General features: G+C 34.0%; 1 protein-coding gene and 1 pseudogene across 2 annotated transcripts; both read left to right on the top strand.

Moving 5' to 3' along the window:
* Positions 1 to 9,480, top strand: LOC132607249 (E3 ubiquitin-protein ligase RHF2A-like). Of its 2 annotated transcripts, none has more exons than XM_060321145.1 (9): positions 1 to 133; positions 902 to 1,042; positions 1,158 to 1,204; positions 5,524 to 5,586; positions 5,675 to 5,783; positions 5,899 to 6,254; positions 6,372 to 6,476; positions 6,596 to 6,953; positions 9,230 to 9,480. In XM_060321145.1, the coding sequence occupies exons 2-8, from the start codon at positions 911 to 913 to the stop codon at positions 6,897 to 6,899; spliced, it is 1,116 nt and encodes a 371-aa protein (XP_060177128.1). In that variant the 5' UTR covers positions 1 to 133; positions 902 to 910; the 3' UTR covers positions 6,900 to 6,953; positions 9,230 to 9,480. The 2 variants fall into 2 exon arrangements, with proteins under 2 accessions (XP_060177128.1, XP_060177127.1); XM_060321144.1 differs by having other exon boundaries at positions 6,369 to 6,476.
* A 1,203-nt stretch (positions 9,481 to 10,683) lies between these two features.
* LOC132607247 (cysteine-rich receptor-like protein kinase 25) lies at positions 10,684 to 16,513 on the top strand (annotated as a pseudogene).
* Positions 16,514 to 17,178: the final 665 nt, after the last annotated feature.

Genomic DNA, 17,178 nt, shown 5'->3' with positions numbered 1-17,178 from the left:
TAAATATTGCCCCCTCTTTCTTCTCTAAATTTTTAGGTTCCTGAGAGGGACCTCATTTTCATCTCTAGGGAACAGCAACAACATTTTCTCTTCTTGACTCACTTTCCTGACCCTTTCTCTAAATCCACACCAGGTATAATTTTGCTACATAGCCAAACGCACCCTTAAATTCTATCTTTTTTTATTTGTTCTTAACTGTGTCCGATTATCCTTTTTTTTTTTTTTTTTTGGAATTGCAAATTTTCGTGTATTTAGGGCATTTATTATACTGAATGTAAATACGTGAAATTTTAGATTGTTTGCATTTTTTTGGGACTTATATATATATATTTGAGATAATTAAGATTTCCATTTTTTTTTTGTCTATTCATAGATTTAAAATAACGTTGAATTTTCCTAATTGCCCAATGCAGTGTGAAATTCTATCTATTTTTAACTGTGTTCGATAATCTTTTTATTTGTTTGAATTGCAAAATATATTGTTCTTTAAGGAATTTTTATTATATTGAATGTAAATACGTGCAATTTCACATTTTCTGTGTCTAAAGTTTGCTTCTGTTTTTTTTTTTTTTTTTTTTGTTGTTGTTGTTGTGTATTACAGATTAAAATACCCATATGGTGATCTCCTAAATAGCTAAATGCACTGTGTAATTCTATCTATTTTGTTCGAAATTGGAAATTTTCGTGTTTTTAGGGCATTTTATTGTACTGAATGCAAATAATCGAAATTTCACATTGTCTGTGTCTAAAGTTTGCATCTTTTTGGAATTTTTCTTTTGTTTGAATTGCTAAGTTTCGTGTTTTTTATAAAGGTTTTTTTTTTTTTTTTTTTTTTTCTGGTTGGGGATGTGGTTATTTTATAATTTTTGTGTAATGAGATCTGAAATTCGCCGTGTGTAAGGTTTTGGGAATGGATGAGGTCAAGAAACCAGGGAGTCATTTGACATCACCTGCAGCTTTTGTGGAAGGAGGAATTCAAGATGCCTGTGATGATGCTTGCAGCATTTGTCTCGAGGCTTTCTGCGAAAGCGATCCTCCCACGGTGAATGCTAAAGACACTTTGTCTATAGTTAAATGTTTAACATAGCAATGTTTTGCCACTCTATTTTCATACTGACTTGCTATTGTTTAATGTATCTCGTTTGTTTCTTCCATAGGTAACTAGCTGCAAGCATGAGTTCCATCTCCAGTGCGTCCTGGAATGGTACGTAGCTGCAAAAGTTCTGTTTTTACTATCTTCATGTTGTTTTTGAGAATACTAATTTACTATTTTGATTTTGGTTAGGGCAAGTAAAATGTTACTGGGGTGTTTAAGATCCACTAGGTCAGAGAGGGAAACAATTTAACTAGATTGCTATTGTGTATTTGTTCTTTTTCCCTTGATGGGGCGGGGACGGTGTTGGTAACAAAATCTGAGATTGAATAGCAAACAGACAGGTGAAAAGGTGTTTATTTGGCTAGTTCTAAGATGAGCCTGGGAAAGTGGATGGCTTAGTATCACGTTTGAGCACATTATATGTCACAACTTTGAAACTCAATGTTAACCTAACAAGGGAGAAGTGTATTGTGTATGCAAACACACACATATACACACGTACGCAATGAACACGGAAGAAGAAGATAATTTGGCAAAAGAATAGAAGTGGTCTTTGAAAGGTGATCGGTGGAACTTGACGCCAGTGAGTCTGTTGGTGGCTGTTATTGATGTCGCATGCGTCACTGGCTTGCTTTTTTATTTCCCAACCATCTTTTAGTAGTAATTACTCAATGCCGCATATTCTCTAGCACATAGTTTCCTGCGCCAGTTTCGTTTAGGATTTTGCCTTACTCTCAGAAAACGGAAGGCATAGATTATGCACTCAAACAATGATCCCAAACCAATCCTATGGACTTGTGTGTGGGGAACATGCTAGATAGATTTCTCTCTACTGTTATATATCGGAGAAGATTGGTTTTATGAGTCGCTAAATCGTACAAACATGGATATTGCAAGCATGTCTTTGCTGGAAATATTCAAATAGAGTACAAATGAGGTGTTTTTTATTTGCACAAGTAACTTGTGGAAAGGAGAAAAACTATTGCGAGCTTTAGAGTCTTATGCAGCTCTGTTGAGAAAAGTGTTAAATGTACAAAGATCACTTGATATATTATTTTGATTTGCTAGATTTACTTCTAACCTGCTATCCAGGAAATGAACCCTTTATGTTAAGGGAACCACCACCGAAAGTTGTGTGGAAGGATAAACATAAAATGAGAAATTAGATCTCTTCTGCTATAGAGGATTCATAAACATAAAATGAGAAATTAGATCTATTCTACTATAGAGAATTGCAGTTTACATACTTTTCCTACTCCATGCTCCTAAAATATGTTGCAGAGGTTGTTACTGAGATTAACATTCTGTCTTCGGTCGATTATGGCATTTTTCTATTCGCGTTATTGTTTGTGCTTCTGAAGTTGGTCGTGAGCTTAGAACTTCTATGGTTATTATGATCAAATATAGAAGCATGATTACATTGTCTTAAAGAGGAAATCAAGACGTAATTTGCGGAAGAAAAACTCCGACAGCTTTAATTGGAGACAAAGCATCTAGTTATGTGGCTCTACGTTGGCGTTCTCTCATGGTTGCTAGGAGGTGGACTGTAAGGATATCATGGACTGTATGAATCGCCTTCAACAAAAATGGTGATTTGGAGAGAAATTTAACCTTTTTCCCCTCGTAATTATGATTCTTAAGAGACGAGGTGTGGTGGACATGAAAAACTTGAGACCGCCTGATGGATAATGTCTGCAAAATCATCGCAAAAAATTATCCGTGTGACTGAGTGACGTTTTAGAAAAGCTTATTCATATAGCATATATCTGAAAATGTCTCTGTTGGAAGGTGGGATAGAGGGGAGGGCCCATTATCTCCAACTTTGGAAGACCACGGTTGGTCCTAAGGGTTGGCCTTAGACGGATTCGTCGGTCATAAAATAATACAGTGATTCTAGATGCTGTTCTTATTACTAATGAGGTAGTGTAGTAGAAAACAGAGAATTCTATTCAATTACATAGAAAGGGCATATAATTATGAGTATTAGAATTTCTTGTTGTATCTCTTGGGAAAAATGGAGTTTGGAAATAAATGCAGATGATGGGAATGTTGCATAAAAACAGTAAATTTCTATATCATTATGAATTAATCCCGTGGCTTCTCTGAAAGTAGTAGAGGATTAAAATTGGGAGCTCCCCTCTCTGTCATTGCTCTCTTATCATTATGGCAGCAGGGGGTAAGCTCCTAAAGTAAGCGAAGACAAGAGGTTTTGTTAATTGCTTCTAGACCGTGGGCATAAAGGAGACTGCGTATCCCTTTCACATCTTTTGTTTCTGGTTAGCGCTAATTTTCTTGCAACAGCAGCACTCTACATTAGTAGGATAATATTTGAATTGATAACTAAGATGTGCATGAACCTGCAAGGATTGTGGGTCAAAGCAGGCTTTGCTACCTCTGAACATCGCGGGTTTTCCCTTTGGAGGTAAATTTAAGGATACAAAATAGTGGCGACCGGTATAGAAGGATAGGGATGAAAGCTGGAAGTTTGAAGTTGCAGTATATGCCGAATAAGGTAGGATAGGAATCATAAAGTCTACCTCATGCAACATCCAACATACTAATCTAGAGGTGTACACTGTACCGAGGTCGGGTTTTTCAATTACCAAACCAAACCAATTGCGTCCTGTTTTAAATTTATAAATCAAACTAAACCAACAAAAGTCGAGTTTTTCAATCTCGGGTTTTCTCGATTTTTTCGAATTTTCCCCCGGTAAAGCCTTGATAACACAAAACATATAACTTGTGCTCCGAATATTTCTAAGTCCTAGTAGGATACAACTATATAAGGAATTTCCCAATAAAACAACACAAAGTAATGTGAGATGAGTCCATGGCGTTGTACTAAAGTATTCAACAATAAGTATATGAAATCGCATGGAACAAATATTGCTAATCAATAAGCCGTAATGAAAATGAACATAATCTAAAAGTACTAAGTCATGCTAAAATAAGTACTACTCCCTCCGTCCCAATTTGAGTGCCTTAGTTTGACTAGACATGGAGTTTAAGAAATAAAGAGACTTTTGAATCTTGTGGTTCTAAATTAAAAATGTAATAATGTCCTTTGAATTTTGTGGTTATAAACTGCCATGTAGGATGTTTGAATTGTCAACTTACTAAATATAGAAAGAGTCTTTCTTTTTGGGACAGACTGAAAAGGAAAGTAAGACACTTTAATTGGGAGTAATAATTCCATGACTAAACCCTAAAGAAAAAATTAAATCTAAGTTATACATTTTCACTATCTAAACCAATGAAAACTAAAAAATAGATATCCAACACTATTGTCATTGCTAATGTGATTGAATATCTTTTTATTAGCATTAGTATTGATTTGGCTTTGGTTTTGGTTTGAGCTTTGTTTGGTTACTAACATTTAAAAACTGAAACTTAAAAGTTTCTAAATGTTAGTTAGTCAAATAAAGCTCAAACCAAAATCAAATAAATACTAATGCTAACATTTATAAACTATAAAACTTATTATTGTAAAAAAACAAACTTATTAGACCACTCAAAAAATCAAAGTCTAAGCTTGAAATAATACGCTAAAAAACAAAAACTATGAAAAGTTTAAGAAATATTTATGAATTACATTACAATAAAAAATTATGTATAAAATATTTTAGAACTTGTATACATGTAATGTCGGGATGGTTGGGTTTCGGTTTGACATTTTTTTTTTTAAGTTAAAACCAAACAAATTATGACCAGGTTACTTTTTCAATACCAAACCAATCAAACCGAACCAAAGTTGGGTTTTTTCCGATTTGACTCGGATTATCGATTTGGTGCGATTTGTCGGTTTCTTTGTATTACACCCCTACTAATATCTATGTTTCCTATTCCATCTTCAGTTACTTGGAGACTGGAGAAGTAATTGAGCAGATTTACAAGGGGAGACAAAGGGGGTCAGGAAAAGTACCGCTTATAGCCTGTTTGGTCAAGCTTCCGTGAAGTCAAAAGTGCTTATTTTTTCCTAAAAGTTGAGGTGTTTGGTCAAGCCTTTAAGGAAAAAATATGCTTTTGAGTAGTAGCAAAATCAGTTTTTCAGAAGCTAAAAACGTTAGCTTTTCCCCATAAGAACTTTTGAAACATTGGCAAATTGCTTTTAAAATTGATTAACCAGAGACAAACTGTTACTCTCCAAAAATACTTTTTCTAAAAGCACTTTTGACAAAAAGCAGAAGTGAACTCAGATAAGGAAGTTAAAAACAGAGAATTCTATTCAAATATATAGAAAGGCCATAGAATCATTTGAATTAGAATTTGTTGTTGTATCTCTTGAAAAAAAATGTTGTTTGGAAATAATGCAGATGTGGATGGATTGTTGCATATAAATAGTCAAATTCTTTGTCATGATCAATGAATCCCCTCTGGCTTCTTTGAAAGCATACTGTCTAATTTTTTTTTTTTTTTTTTTAAAACAGGTGTCAGAGAAGTTCTAATTGTCCAATGTGTTGGCAGTCGATAAGTCTGAAAGATCAGATGAGGTTCGTGGCTTCGTTTTTTTCAGTTCATAATTTTCATGAATCTGATTCGCGGGTATAGCCTTGACTTTTGTTGACTTCCCTCTTGCAGTCAAGAATTGTTTGAGGCTGTGGAACAAGAAAGGAGTTTTAGAGTTAATGCAGAAAGAAATGCTTCACTAATTCACCTTCCTGAACTGGGAAATTTTGAATTACAGCATGTATGTGGCCGTCTTAAAAGGATAGGCATTTTAAACCTCTGATTTGATTTGTGAAGTTTCACAAGCTAGCATGTTGTATTTACCTGTTTTTGTTTCTTCTTTCATTGCACTGCAGTTCCCTGTGGATATTGATGATCCTGAACTTGAAGAGCGCATCTTTCAGCATTTGGCTGTTGCTGCTTCAATGGGAAGGGCTCATCATGCGGGTCGAAGAGAGAGCTCAAGAAATCGCTCATCCACCAATGACCGTCCACAATTTTTAGTCTTTCCAACTCATCATAATTCATCACCTACCGCTTCTGTTTCACCTTATCCTACCGGATCAACTTCTGATCCTGCTGCAACCACAATAGTTGATTCCCCTCTTCCCATTAGCTCCGGTAGCAGTGAATCACCACGACAGATGCCTCACCTTTCATCTGGTTCTGTTCTAACGCCAGCCACAACACAAGGAATATCTACTGGTGATAGGTAGTAATGATTTTCAAAAATTTCAATTTTGTGCATACACCTGTGTTGGATTGGTTAACACATGCAGATTTCTTAAATCAGCTTTCATTTGTTTTTGGTTTTCCTTCTTTCTAGAAGCTCTTCTAATTTGTCTTTGGCACCAAGCCAAGGTAGAGCTGGACCATCAGAGTTCCAGTCATTATCAGACTCCTGGAAATCTCGATTTAGTTCCCTCTCAATGAAGTATGAATGACTTTACTCAATTATTTTTATTCTTAATATAAGCAGTTGTAGTTATTTTATGTTTTTTTTGGGGGTTCATCTTAAGCCTGATGCATGTTATATATGGTCTTGTTTTCCAGATATAAAGAATCAATCTCAAAGAACACACGAGGGTGGAAGGAGAGATTGTTTTCTCGAAGTTCTTCGATGCCAGATGCTGGTTCTGCTAGGAGAGGGGGGAATCCTGGAATAGCTAGTCTATCTCACCTGATGGAACGCCTTGAAACTCAAGAAAATAGTAGAGCTGGTTCTGTTTCAGCAGTTACTAATATAGTGGATTCTTCACATACATTACAGAGAGACCATGGTAATATGGGTACTCATATTGGAAATGGATTGAACAGAAACTCAACAGCTTCTGCTGCAAGTTCAGCTCAGAATTAAGTCTTCTATTTAAGCATTTACCTGGCATCGGTCCTCAGCATCTGATCTTTGAATGTAAGTCAATTCTCCTGTAAAGGGAAGTTCTCTTTCGCTTCAGCAACTTGTTTTTTTTTTTTTTTTTTTTTTGGCGGTTCTCCTTGTTTATAGCCTTTAAAGATGCTGTTTTGTTATTACTTTTGGACCCCATTTGATTTTAGAATTTTTTGCATATTAACTTTTTCAAAACAGATCATAATTTTGTTTGGTTTGAAAATTCATCTTGTTTTTTGAAATACACCCAAACAGGTTGTCCTGAAACCAATAGCATATATTTTAGTTTTCTGAAACAACTACTTTATTCCAAGATAATCCAGATATAAATGTTACAATTTTCCTAAATAGTTTTAGTGGTTGCATAATTAATTAGTTTCTGCCTGATTGTTACTTTGACAGATCTAAAGGAGTCCTATATTAAATGTTAGAAACTCAATGTGAAACAATACATCAGGTCTATTACCTTTACCTTATCCCATAAAAAAAAAGTCAGCTCTAAAACTCTTTTTTTTTTTCGGTATTTGTCTAAATTTACCTTATGTCTAGGAACTTAACTCGGAATGGTGTCTAGAATCCAGATAGTCTCAAGTAGGAATGGTGTCCTAAGCTAGGGGTGTTCATGGGTCGGTTTTGGGTTAAAACCAAAACCAAACCAATCTAATCGGTTTTTAAAATTATTAAAACCAAACCAAATATAACACATATCCATCGGTTTGGTTGTAGTCGGTTGGTCCGGTCTGAGTCAGTTTTTCGGTTTTAATTTCTCTCTTTCATGTATTTTTTTACTACAATTAGGAGAGAATTTTATCATTTTTCAACTTATAATTCGTTCTTACCCTTTTATTGTAGTAGCTACATTTTTCTTGGATTATGGAGAAAATGTCTTAGGATTTATAAGTTTTAATTAAGAGAATAAAGTTTTTAAGAAATACAAAAAAAAAAAAAAAAAAAAAAACTAGGTAAATCTCATAGAGGCTTCTTTGAATAAATGAGTTTGAATTTATGGATTTCTTTTTTTAAATGGACTTAAGGTATAAAGTTCATTAGCCTATTAGAGATAGATATATTGTATATATATAATTTTAAAAATTATGTATAAAACTTTTCGGTTCGTTTCGATTTTTTCTTTGGTTTGCTTTTAGTAAAACCAAAATCAAACCAAATATTATCGGTTTTTAAAAAAGGGCAATTTGCACGATCACTCTTATTCGGGGGTGGTCTTTAATTTTTGGCCTTCGCCTAATACCCCGAGGTTTTGGGTTCGAACCCCGCTCAGACAAAAAAAAAATTGCAAGTCAAAGTTGCGTAGCAAAATTAGGCCTTAAGGCAGAGGTTTGCCCAAAATTAGGCCCGAATGGCCTAAAGGCAAACATCTGCCTTAAGGCCTAACTTTTGCCCAAATAGGCCTAATTTTGGGCAAATGTTAGGCCTTAAGGTAAAGGTTTCGCGAAAGCCTTGCCTTGCGATTTTTTTTTTTTTTTTGACTGAGCGGTGTTCAAACCCAGAATCTCGGGGTATTTTTGGCCACTTTTTTAAGCGAAGGACAAAAATTAAAGACCAACAATTTGAGGGGCAAAAATTAAAGACCAGTGCGTTTGAAGGGCTATCTGCACAAAAAAATTTTTAAAAAATTAAAACCAAACCCAACCCAAGTAAATATCAGTTTATTTAATCGGTTTGTGAACTAGTTGTATGTTGAGATTTCCTCGCACCTCATTAATACATTATCTTACAACAATATCCAGATAGCCTCACCTCTCTGACCCTCTGGACCCTGTGTTACTCAAACTCCAAAAGTGTTGCCACACCTGTGTCGGATCCCCAAAAAATCTCAACTTTTTGGAGGATCCGACACGTATCCAGCAGCATTTTGAAGAGTCCGAGTAATATAGCCTGGACCATTCATCATAAGGAGGATAGATTAGTCCTGCATTCTTTTTTGGAAAACAAGGGATTGCTAACTTGCTTACACTTTTGGTTTGTCTCGTCTTGCGTTGAGTTGAAGCAGCAGAAACTATGGATCGTTAAAATTGCCTACTTTATTACTTTGTCCCATACCCTTTATTAAGTGGAACAACTCTGCCATTGGTACCTTTTTAGCTTTTGTTTGTCTCTTTTGGTTGAATAAAGGCAACCCCATAGAAGAACCAGTATATTATTTTGTAAAAAGCTAAAGTTTCCTTGGTCCTCTAGCACTTCATATAAAACTTGCATTAGAATGTGGCCCTTTTCACTCTTCTTCTGCTCATGTTTTATGTCATATTCTCTTAATTTACTGGATTTCTTCTCATTTTCAGGTTATGAACTTTGCCGGCGTTCAAATATGACATGCTGATGACGAGATATTTTCATTCAGTCTCTGGAGAAAGGACGAATAGCAGTTGCAACATGAATGTGATTTACCTGTAAATTTGTTTATAAACGTTAACGCGAATCAAATGTTGAAACGTTTCCACTAGAACCTGGTAGAGATTGTGTTGGGTATTTACCAGACACTACTTGTTTTATTGACAGAATTATGTTTTGGTTATTATATAAACCTTACATAGGCTCTGTTTTAGGGGGAAGGGTGGGTGGGGGTATTGGACAAACAAAATAGCTGCATTTGTTCTTGGTCTTTATTTCCATTCTTTGGATGCACCTTTAATTAGCCTTTGTCTACTACATGTTACAGTTTCCCTGTTAACTACACTTTTTGAATTGGAATTTTCCCCTAAATTAATAACTTTTTGTTCCTGTACTGTTTCCACATATATCACTAAAACTTAATGGCTGAATTTATATAATTTTTAATGCTTAAGAATCAATAAAAAAAACATAGATATACATTTTTAAAGGAATCAACTAGGCTTTGATGGAACTAGTGTATTACTACCTTCCAAGAGTGTAGCTAGGAAAGGACATAAGAGTAACTCTTACGTTCCAATTTAGAGAAGACAAATAAAAAATAAATGTGCCGGAAGTATTTCTTATCATCATCCGTAAAGGGCAAAGATGGATGAATAGCCAATCAATTGGACTGGGGAAAGATTAATTCGTCAAATGATGGAGATTTGTGTTTTTCTTTCCACATTTCCCATCAACTATACAATTACCCATCAACTATACGATAACTATCTCCTTTTTATTTTTCCTCCACAAGACAACAATAGTCGAACAGCACGGGTCCTCCACGGCTCCAAGCACGGTCCATTTCATTGACCCATAAACTTGAAGTCTTTGGAGCATGGAAGCTTGGTGTTGTTAACAATGATTAGAGTCCATTTGGCCTTTTTGATTAGAATCTAATTAACTGTTGCGAAATACTTTTACATATTAAATTTTACTTTATAGATAAACAGTTATTTCCTTCATTCCAATTTATGTAACGATTTTTTAGGCATGAAGTATAACAAATAGTTTTTCTCGATAATCATATTATTCGAGTCAGCTTGTGCACACCTCGACTAATTTCACAAGAAAACTGCTATTTCCCATCAGTACATGTGCGAAGTGATGAGAAGAAATCACCTAGTATTTTTACCTCCGCTAATCAGGGTAAAACGAGAAACTTAAATTAAATTATTTTTAAACAATAAAAAATGTCGTTTTTTCCTAAAAGAACTAAATAAGAAAATAATGTTATATAAAATGAAACAGATAAAAGTGTTTGAACATAGGGTAAAAATAATTTCTTTTTGCATATATATATATATATATATATATATATATATATATAAAAGTTATTAAATTCTCTTTGGCAGAAGATCTTTTTGTTAAATCCCCTTACTTGAATTCCGCTACTGATCAGAACCATTTAAGATGTGATCCCCAACTGAAAGGACTACACAGCTTTGATTTACACACATGATGCCTGCCAAAAACTTCCCTATATTTCATATTTTCTGCAGCATTCTCTTTGCTGCAATTACCTCTGCAGACCCTTGGGGATACAGCTGCGAATTTTCACCAACTTGGAGCACTCCAAATAATAGTACTACTATTTTCAGAGACAACCTTAATTCTCTGCTTTCCACTTTGCCCTCAAACGCCAAAAATCAAAATGGATTCTTCAGTTCCACATCTGGCGACGACACTTCAGACACAGCCTACGGGCTGTTTCTCTGTCGTGGCGATGTTTCTGCTGATATTTGTAAAAAATGCGTCACGAATGCTATTAAAGACATTGTGAAGTGGTGTCCGTTTCAAAAAGAGGCTGTGGTATGTTATGATTATCGTTTGTTACGCTATTCGGATAAGAATATATTCGGCACATGGGATCAGTATTTTGATAGTTCTAGCTCTGATGATAGACATAACGTCAGTGAACCACAAAGGTTTCACAAGGTATTGGCGAATTTGATGAATGAATTGGAAACTCGTGTCGCTAATGATGATCGGAAAGACAAGAAATTTGCAACCCAAGAAGCCAATTTCACCCACGGTCAGAAGGTATTGTTGAATTCTGTAATCATCTCATTTAAAAATTTAATTATGTTTTCAAAACAAGTCTTGTTGGCGGCGAAGTCAAAGGGAGGTAAGGAAGTTCAAATAAATTTCTTTCCTGAAAAATTGTACTGTGCAAATGGGGCAAGAAACTGAATTTCATTTGCTAATATATGAACTGTTGAATCAGGGACAAACTTAGCATTTAAAGTTTGTTCGTTCATCAACGACCTCAAGTTAACAATAATACTTAACTGAGTCCAGATCTAATATTTACAGGTATTTAGTGAACTTCTTATAATATATGCATGGTATGAGCAAACACCACTGGTTCCCCTGAACCCCTAGATTGCACTCTATATCCGTTCACTGTGTTAAATTCACTTGACATGTGGAAAGGTTTTATAGTGGTAAAGAGATTCAAAAATTATTTGATCACTTGTTAATTAATCCTATACAGGACATTCTTGTTACTTTTTGAGTCTCCTTGTATGATTCTTTTGGCCCCGTCATGGCGCCTTTTTTGTTTTTATCGGATCCTTTTTGATAATGAAAAGCAATCAAACTCAAATCCAGATCCTATGCTTACCATTTCTAACATCAAATTGAAGTGCGTGATCATTTATCTAAATTTTTTAACTGTTTGAGATAACACATTTTTACTTATTTAATTATGTTTTGAATAGATATATGCGCTGGCACAGTGCACGCCTGATATTTCAAGTGATATTTGTAAAGCATGTTTATCAGAAGCTATCTCCAATTTCCCAACTTCCTGTAAGAAATCGAAAAGTTGCAGGGTGGTCCTGTTGAATTGCTTTGTTTGGTATGAGTTCTTTCTCTTTTACGATTCGAAAGCCTCTGCGCCGCCTCTGTACCCTCCTCGGAGTTTTGCAAGCACCGAAGATGATCGTAGAGGAAAATGGCCTTTTTCAGCAAGAAATAGGATTGTTGTCATTGCAGTTCCAGTTATTTCCATAGTGTTTATCACTGTGACCGTGTCCTTCAGTTGCTTCAGAAGGAAAGTAAATGATAAAAAGGGTAGGCCTCAAGGTAAGACGTGGAGTCTGAGTCGAATGTGTTTGGCACGACAGAAGTTATTTTTTAAGAAAAATATTTTACAAGTAATTGTATTGTGTTTGGTTGACGGAAAATGTTAACCTCTATCAAATGGAATTACTTGTCTCAATTAACACGTAGATATTATTATTAATTTCGAGTACTCAAAATTTTTTTGCCGGAAAACATCTTCTCTAGAAAATATTGTTGGCCAAAAGTACTTTTCACATGCATGGAAAATGACTTTCATTATACAAAACACTTTTCAAATTTTTAATATTATTGTTGAACCGTAATAATATACTCATATTTTTTTCAAAAAATATTTTCTACTCACCGATCAAACACGCGAAAACTTTTTTCAGGGAATTTTTCTCCCCATAAAGCATAGCATGACTTCCCCAACACACTTAGTCTAGGGAAAAAGAACAATTTGCAATGTTCTCTGCTTTGTTTCTTTTTGTTATTAAGCTTTGAAGCATTTAATTGATTAACTGCTTAAATTAGGTACTTTTCTCAATTATCTTGTAGATATAAATGAACGTTCTAATGCCAAACCCTTGCATTATAACTTCGGTGCTATTCAAGATGCCACAAATAGCTTTTCCTTTGGAAACAAAATTGGCCGTGGTGGATTTGGTGACGTGTACAAGGTAAACTTTAGTTTTTTTTTTTGGGTTGGTTAAACAGGTAAACTTTAGTTTAAATTGGAGAAGACAATTGAAAATGTCCCTATTTCGTTAATTTAAGTTACATACACTATTAATACGAAGTACCATAAAATATGAGACTTCTAATCTTGAAAATAAGGCAGTTTAACCCCTACGTTATGTAAATATGATCTAATGGGTATCATTTTTTTTTAATATTAACTATGTATATAACTCAAAATCGTTAATTTAGTGATTTTCCGCTGATCTAAAAGTTTTCACTTGTGACAATTAATGTTAATAATTATCAGGGTAAACTTCCAAATGGGCAAGAGATTGCTGTGTAAAGGCTTTCACAAAGCTCAAATCAAGGAGCAGAGGAGTTTAAGAGTGAGGTTCTACTGGTTGCTAAGCTGCAACATAGGAACTTAGTGAAACTATTGGGATTTTGTCTGCAAGGAGTAGAAAGGATAGAGTTTGTGCCCAACAGAAGCCTCGACTACTATTTATTTGGTTGGTATTGAATGTCGATCCAATATAATGGTTATATGTGTTTGTTACGATAAAAGTCAATATTTTGGAAAAATATTTTCAAAACTAACTTATATATTTTTCGGTATTTCGTTGGAAATGAAAAATATTTATTGGAAGATTGAAAGTAATAATATTGGCAATTTTGGTACAAGCTTTAAGTATTAGAATATAAAGATTGATAATTATGAAATTGTATCATTATTTTTGGCTGAATTCTTCTTTTGATGATCGGTTCAATAACATGCAAATTTACATGCAACAAAATATCTTGAAAGGTTAAAGGTAAATTTACATGCAACAAAATATCCTGAAAGGTACAATCCCCCTTGTATGAAGAGAGTTTCTTATATGTTTTTGAGTCAAACAGTGATGAATATTTTAACATTCTTCACATATATATAGATGCAGAGAGACAAAGGACATTGAATTGGGCAGTTCGTTTGATGATTATATTAGGGGCATTGCACGTGGACTACTTTACCTTCATAAAGATTGTCCTCTAAAAATCGTGCATCGTGATCTCAAGCCAAACAATATACTGTTAGATGCTGAAATGAACCCAAAAATATTAGATTTTGGAATGGCTAGGATTTTTGGAGCTGATCAAACTCAAGGTAACACAAAGAGGGTCGCTGGAACATAGTAAGTTTTGACTCTCATCATTCGTTATCAGTGAGACAAATCTAGGACAAGTTATGTAGATTTAACTGCACGAAAAATAATTCAAATACATACATATAATAAAGGAAATGAGGTTAAAATTTATCCCTATATTATTCGAAATTGAGCAAAACTTGGCGATCTGTTGTATTTTAGGGTTAAACTTATACTCTTGCCGTCGTTGAAAAAAAAATATAATGACATGAAGTATAAAAGATAAATTTAACTAAATGTCAAAAGTAAATAGGTAAATTTGGACATTTTTCTTAAAGTAATTTGGCATGTGGGGCCCACTCATCTGATGATACAACTTCATTAGTGGCAACGAAAAATGAGAGACAATTTGCCTAGGGCAAGAGTATGAGTGGACCCAATAGAGGGCAAAAATTCGAACATTTTTCCGGTAACAAAAATTTATACTCGATCTGAACGCACTCCTTCCACATATTTGATTTCTTCACATTTTTGGCTCTACTACTATTAAACAAATAGAAATTAGCTATGGAATCCGTTACTCCTAATCTGTCGCAAAATAGGGTATAACTAATAAAACCTTTTGTCCATCCGACATTGGTCCATTGTTAAACAGAATTAACGGCAATTTTTTGTTATTTAGCAAAATAAATTGTTCATCATTAATTTCTATTTTGTTATATGCACTTTCATGTTTGTAATTACTGCTACTCACATTTTTACTACTACTTTACAAGTGGATAAATACTAATTATGGGCATGATTTTATTGTTTGGTAGTGGTTATATGTCCCCTGAATATGTAATGTATGGCCAATACTCTATCAAGTTTGATGTCTTCAGCTTTGGTGTCCTAACGCTGGAGATTGTAACTGGCAAGAAAAATAGTTCCTTCTGTGAATCAAATGAAGCCAATGACCTTCTCAGCTATGTAAGTCTCAACACTATGCGTTTAACTTGTATTCACAGATGAAGTAATCAAATTTATACTTCCAGTACTTTTTTTTTTGCCTTATTTTCCATTCTATTCGCCTTATTAACAATTGAATTTAAGTTATACTAAATGCTATCAATATAAAGAAATCTTACACTATCAACACAATTTATGATGTTATATACGTTACTTGTCTTATTTTTCATCCTAGATTTGCCTTATTAACAATTGAATTTAAGTTATAATATATGCTAGAAATATAAAGAAATCTTACACTATCAGTACTATCTATGATGTTGTATACATTACTTATCTTATTTTTCATCCTAGATTTGCCTTATTAACAATTGAATATGAGTTATATACACACTATCAGTGTAAAAAAGAAAAGTTATACTATCAAGTGACATTAACTTATTGTAGTTAGGTAACATGCATTATTTTCAAGATTATAAATCACTTAAGTTCATTTGTAGCTTGTAGATATCCTTTAGCTGACATGATAGTGTAAAAACTTATACTAACAGTGCAAAACTCATTTTGAACATATTGCAAATGTATCAGTGCGCATCTAACTATGAATTAATTTTTAGCTTATATCCACTAACAGTATCAGAGCGAAATTTTTACATGATCAACATAATTTAACTCGTGGTCCGTAAATGTTGCAGGCTTGGAAGCATTGGAAGGAAAATACACCTTTAGAGTTGATTGATTCAATTCTAAATGAATCTTATTCAAGAAATGAACTTCGTAGGTGCATACAAATTGGACTTTTATGTGTACAAAAAGATGCTCACAGAAGGCCTACAATGGGCTCAGTTATTCTAATGCTTAGTAGTAATTCAGTAACTTTGCCCATTCCTCAAAGACCAGCTTTTTTTGCTAGTAGTAAAACGGAGATCCGGCCCAAAGAGTTCACATTTGATGAATATTGTTCAAGCATGTATATAGATGAAGCATATGTTACAAAGACAATGACAAATGATATTTGATATATAGAAGTTTTGTGTTTTAAATTTAGTGCAAGTAATTAGTAAAGCAATTTTGGAATACTACAAAATCTAATCATTCAAACGAATGTCTTTGGACAGAAGCATCATATATAAAAAGCTTTGAGTTTAAATTATATAATTTGATAATGTAAAAAAAAATAAAAAATAAAAACAAAAAAAAAATCAAAATATTCAAAAGAAATCTGCAGATAAATTAAAATGTATGTGTTAAATAAGATGGACCTCGTTCCTAACTTAACCCTAAAGCTAGTTCATAAGATAAGTATTATTCAAAATTATATAAGGAAACCACTTTCATATCCCACAAACGAGTAGGACAATTAAATTTATGAGAAAGGAGAGTGAGGCATCACAGACAGGGTGTAAATAGTTTGTGAGGAAAAATAGAGAGTGTGAGCGATATTGTAGTGAGATGGAAAAATCAAAAGAGGGTTTTTTTTTTTGAGTCTGTAGTGGTCTTAGGGGTATTTTATTCAGACATACAAAGTTTAAAATCTTTGCGATAATGATATCAGTTGCTCCTCTCAGTTAGTGGCGGAGCCAGAATTTTCACTAAAGTGATTCTAAATATAAAAAAGTAAACATACGAAAAAGCCAAAGGGGGTTCAACATCTACTATATATACATAAAAAATAATTTTAACCATGTATAAACAATGTTTTTTTTTTCCGCCAAAGGGGTTTGGATGAACCCCCTTTGCCCCATGTGGCTCCACCCCTGCTCTCGGCCTGTGACTTTTTTTCCTTATTCAGAAGGGTTTCTATGTACAAATCTTTCAATATCGCTCTTTTTTTATTCTTGTTGATTAACCGTATTATTGTGTTCTGCTTTAACTGCTATTATACACCGTGAATATTATTTATGTGTGTTGTTTTTCCCAACACATCTTGTTGGCATAATTTAACGCCCTCGTCGCCAGGCCTGCCAAAATGATCCTTGGACAACATAATGTTGGTGAATATACCACAAATTATTACAGTTAAAAATTACAAAAGA

The sequence above is a fragment of the Lycium barbarum genome, chromosome 8 (genome assembly GCF_019175385.1).
Source record: "Lycium barbarum isolate Lr01 chromosome 8, ASM1917538v2, whole genome shotgun sequence".
Taxonomy (NCBI): domain Eukaryota; kingdom Viridiplantae; phylum Streptophyta; class Magnoliopsida; order Solanales; family Solanaceae; genus Lycium; species Lycium barbarum.
The sequence above is the reverse complement of the archived record's forward strand: the minus strand, read 5'-3'. Positions and strand labels throughout refer to the sequence as shown.